Source organism: Nanorana parkeri, unplaced genomic scaffold (genome assembly GCF_000935625.1).
Source record: "Nanorana parkeri isolate BGI_ZX_2015 unplaced genomic scaffold, ASM93562v1 scaffold57, whole genome shotgun sequence".
Taxonomy (NCBI): domain Eukaryota; kingdom Metazoa; phylum Chordata; class Amphibia; order Anura; family Dicroglossidae; genus Nanorana; species Nanorana parkeri.
In genome coordinates this window covers 389,117-393,645 of record NW_017306325.1, presented here as the reverse complement: position 1 = coordinate 393,645, position 4,529 = coordinate 389,117, and the positions used below count along the sequence as shown (strand labels likewise).

Here is a 4,529-nt window from a genome sequence, read left to right as displayed (position 1 = left end):
GGGGGGGGGCGAGGTCTCAGCTTTGAAGCAACAGGAAGTGAGTGGAACTTTCCATAAAGTAAGAGAAAAATCAGATTTTTGAGTAATTTAACCGTGCTTACCATAGATAATTAGAAAACACAAAACTGTATCCAATTACAACTTTGACAGCTGTCACTCAATGACCCCCTACCCCAGAAACACACAAAGTATTCTGTATTTCCCCTCACTTTCAAAAATAAGAAAAAGAAAAAACATTCCAATAACTGGTAATGGTAAATGTTCAAACATGGCATCAGTCCACATTTCATGTAAAAGAATGTCTTATTTTCTTTCTGGAAAAAAAGCCCTGGGCACAGTATTCTGTTTTTCAGTTATCTATGATGTGGACTTCTACCTTGCTACTAGTAATGTTAACCCGACACAATAGATGACAATTCAGTGTTTACCGGTCACTGACCTGTAGTTCATGTACAGTGAGAACAGAATTCTTAGAGGTCATTCTGCCAAATCATTTTGTTACCCAACCAGATTCCTGGCTGCTAAAAGCAACCAAGATACAAGTAAAACAGACGTTAGTCCACGGGATAACAGAATATTTAGGTAACAGACACACCAATGTGGAACACAGAGACTTTTTTTTGCTGCTACATTTTCTTTCGGGGTTTACAAATAATCAATGCAATAATGTGAATGGGAGAGTAAGCCTAGATTCATACACTTGTGTTGGAGCAACAAGATGCTCTTTGGTGCTATGGGTTTATTTTGAATGGCCTCCCAATGCATTCATGTGAATGAATACAGGTATGTGCAGCAGAGTCCACCCTCACATCCAGGAATGCCCAGCAGCGTCCCTCCCCGAGATCCAGGAATGCCCAGCAGCGTCTCTCCTCACATCCAGGAATGCCCAGCAGCGTCCCTCCTCACATCCAGGAATGCCCAGCAGCGTCCCTCCCCGAGATCCAGGAATGCCCAGCAGCGTCCCTCCTCACATCCAGGAATGCCCAGCAGCGTCCCTCCTCACATCCAGGAATGCCCAGCAGCTTCCTTCCTCACATCCAGGAATGCCCAGTAGCGTCCCTCCTCACATCCAGGAATGCCCAGCAGCGTCCCTCCTCACAGGATACCCGGCCGCATCCACGCTCCACACGCACCACCTCCTCCCCGCCTCACGCTCACCGTCTGCCCACATCCACGATCGGCACAGGGACACGGGTAGAGGTAAGGATGGTGGATGACAGCCCGCGATAGACAGTCCCGATCTCAGAAGCAAGTTGCTGGAAGACTGCTCATGTAAGCCTGCACTTTCCCACACATGGTGCTCTATAATGTATTGCTGGGATTTGTATTCCTCTATAGCTGATGGTACATTGTGCTGTATATTATACATGGGAATACAAATCCCAGCAATACATTGTACGCTGTATGTATAATGTACTATTGCTGGGATCTGTTGTACTCCTCTATAGCTGGTGGTATTCCGCATTGCGCTGTATAGAGGACTACAACTGAAGGAATAATACATTGTACAACGCAATGCGGAATACCACCAGCTATAGAGGAGTACAACAAATCCCAGCAATAATTTTATTTTGAATGGCCTCCCAATGCATTCATGTGAATGAATACAGGTATGTGCAGCAGAGTCCACCCTCACATCCAGGAATGCCCAGCAGCGTCCCTCCCCGAGATCCAGGAATGCCCAGCAGCGTCTCTCCTCACATCCAGGAATGCCCAGCAGCGTCCCTCCTCACATCCAGGAATGCCCAGCAGCGTCCCTCCTCACATCCAGGAATGCCCAGCAGCGTCCCTCCTCACATCCAGGAATGCCCAGCAAAGCTCCCCTTACATCCATGATTGCCCATCAGAGTCTCCCCTTACATCTAGGAGTGAATGTACAGGTATGCTCCATTACATGCATAAATTACAACAGTACGCTTCTCCCCGGAGATATAGGGCATTTCGGGGTTTTGTTACATCCCTGAACATTGCTCTAGATTACGGATATAAATGCCCTGAGAGGGTCAACTGAGGATAAATGAGGGACAGGGGGATTCGGTTTCAGAAGAGGGACAGCTGTGAGCTATGGTACGATATTGCTGCAATACACAGAGCTAAAACCTTATTGTACAAGAACACTGAACCCCAATATCACCCACACAGGATACAACCAAACATTCCTATTATAGAGGAAATCATGAGCCAAGAGACATCTGACCTTTCATTATACTGTAGACCAGGGGTGCCCACAAGGTCGATCGCGATCTACCAGTCGATCGCGTAGCGATCTTGCCTCAGGCACAAAAGGAGCTGGCTACGGCTATGCTCCCGTGGTGCTCGTGCGGCTGCCGGCTGAATGTGTCAGTACTTGCAGATGGAAAGGTGCAGGACACCACGGGAGGACAGGACGCCGGGACATGTAGGGCGCACTGGAATGTAAGCCGGCCGACTCCCTGCGTTCCGGTGCGGGAGGGGGTGTGGAGCTGTATTGAAGTCAATGTCATCGCCCACATTGCGATCGCCCGCACTCGGAACGCAGGCACATTAGTGCCTGCATTCCGGTCCAGTGCGATCTGCAAAATAGTGCTTGCAGCATTTTTGCGGATTGCACTGGACTGGAACACAGGCACTAATGCAGGCGATCGCAGTGTGGGCGAGGGGCCTGCCTGCGGAGCCTGGCTGCGGTGCCATTCACTTCAATGCACCGCCACACCTCCTCCCGCCCCTGAATGCAGGTGTTTTTTCGTTGGTAGATCTCAATGAGCTCGTCATTTGAAAATTAGATCTCCAGATGAAAAATAGTGGGCACCCCTGCTGTAGACAATATTGTATTCCACAATGATAACAGGTATATGAAACCTTCACAATATTCCGCAGTCATCTACATTCCCAATTACCTAAACTTATATACTGCCAAGTCACCTATACACCTCCAGTCACAACCACTTATATACTGCCCAGTCACGTACACTTATATACTGCCCAGTCACGTACACTTATATACTGCCCAGTCACGTACACTTATATACTGCCCAGTCACAACCACTTATATACTGCCCAGTCACAACCACTTATATACTGCCCAGTCACAACCACTTATATACTGCCCAGTCACAACCACTTATATACTGCCCAGTCACAACCACTTATATACTGCCCAGTCACAACCACTTATATACTGCCCAGTCACAACCACTTATATACTGCCCAGTCACAACCACTTATATACTGCCCAGTCACAACCACTTATATACTGCCCAGTCACAACCACTTATATACTGCCCAGTCACAACCACTTATATACTGCCCAGTCACAACCACTTATATACTGCCCAGTCACAACCACTTATATACTGCCCAGTCACATCCACTTATATACTGCCCAGTCACAACCACTTATATACTGCCCAGTCACAACCACTTATATACTGCCCAGTCACAACCACTTATATACTGCCCAGTCACAACCACTTATATACTGCCCAGTCACATACACTTATATACTGCCCAGTCACATACACTTATATACTGCCCAGTCACATACACTTATATACTGCCCAGTCACATACACTTATATACTGCCCAGTCACATACACTTATATACTGCCCAGTCACATACACTTATATACTGCCCAGTCACATACACTTATATACTGCCCAGTCACATACACTTATATACTGCCCAGTCACATACACTTATATACTGCCCAGTCACATACACTTATATACTGCCCAGTCACAACCACTTATATACTGCCCAGTCACATACACTTATATACTGCCCAGTCACATACACTTATATACCTCCAATCACAACCACTTATATACTGCCCAGTCACAACCACTTATATACTCCCAGTCACAACCACTTATATACTGCCCAGTCACAACCACTTATATACTGGCCAGTCACAACCATTTATATACTGCCCAGTCACCTATACTGCCCAGTCGCATACACTTATATACTCCCAGTAGTTTGTAGTGTATGTGATTAGGTCAGCTTACCTGATACTCGGGATACTCGAACATATAGGTCATGCTGCACCTGTTCTCTTCATAACCGAAGAACACATCTCTAAAACCTAGAGCTACTAACATTAGCAGTATGCCATTAAATACAGCGCTCGCTGTCTTCATTGTATCTATATTCGGATTCCCTATACTAATCTATACAAAGTCAATGAATAGAGCTCCCTGGACTAGAGCCCGCACTGTCATTCTTCAGCCCGGACTCTAAACACAGCAGCGAACCAACAGCCAGCCACAGGCTGCAGCTCTACTTCCTGAATATTATGGAACGAGCTCGTTCATAGGAAGCTGCTGCTCTTTCTCGATTGGCTGCTGTAAGGCGCTCGTTGATTGGCTGTACATGAGAAGGCTGGGATCCTTTTAGGAACTTGCTTTGAAAGGAGCGTGGTGCTGAGAATGAATGAGCTGTTACAGATTTACATATACTGTTATATTATATTGGGATATTTCTAAAGAGTGGGTGCTCCTCCATAGGGATGGCATTGTTATCTAATTGGCTGCTGTTTTATTGTTATTTA

At 46.5% G+C, this 4,529-nt stretch overlaps 1 protein-coding gene across 1 annotated transcript in view; it reads right to left on the bottom strand.

Moving 5' to 3' along the window:
- PGAP1 (post-GPI attachment to proteins 1) overlaps positions 1–4,247 on the bottom strand; it is a 24,866-nt gene extending 20,619 nt beyond the window's left edge. The window contains exon 1 of the mRNA XM_018576143.1: positions 3,988–4,247. Within this exon, the coding sequence (XP_018431645.1) occupies positions 3,988–4,119 (132 nt within the window). The 5' untranslated portion in view covers positions 4,120–4,247. The remainder of the gene's footprint in view (positions 1–3,987) is intronic.
- Positions 4,248–4,529: the final 282 nt, after the last annotated feature.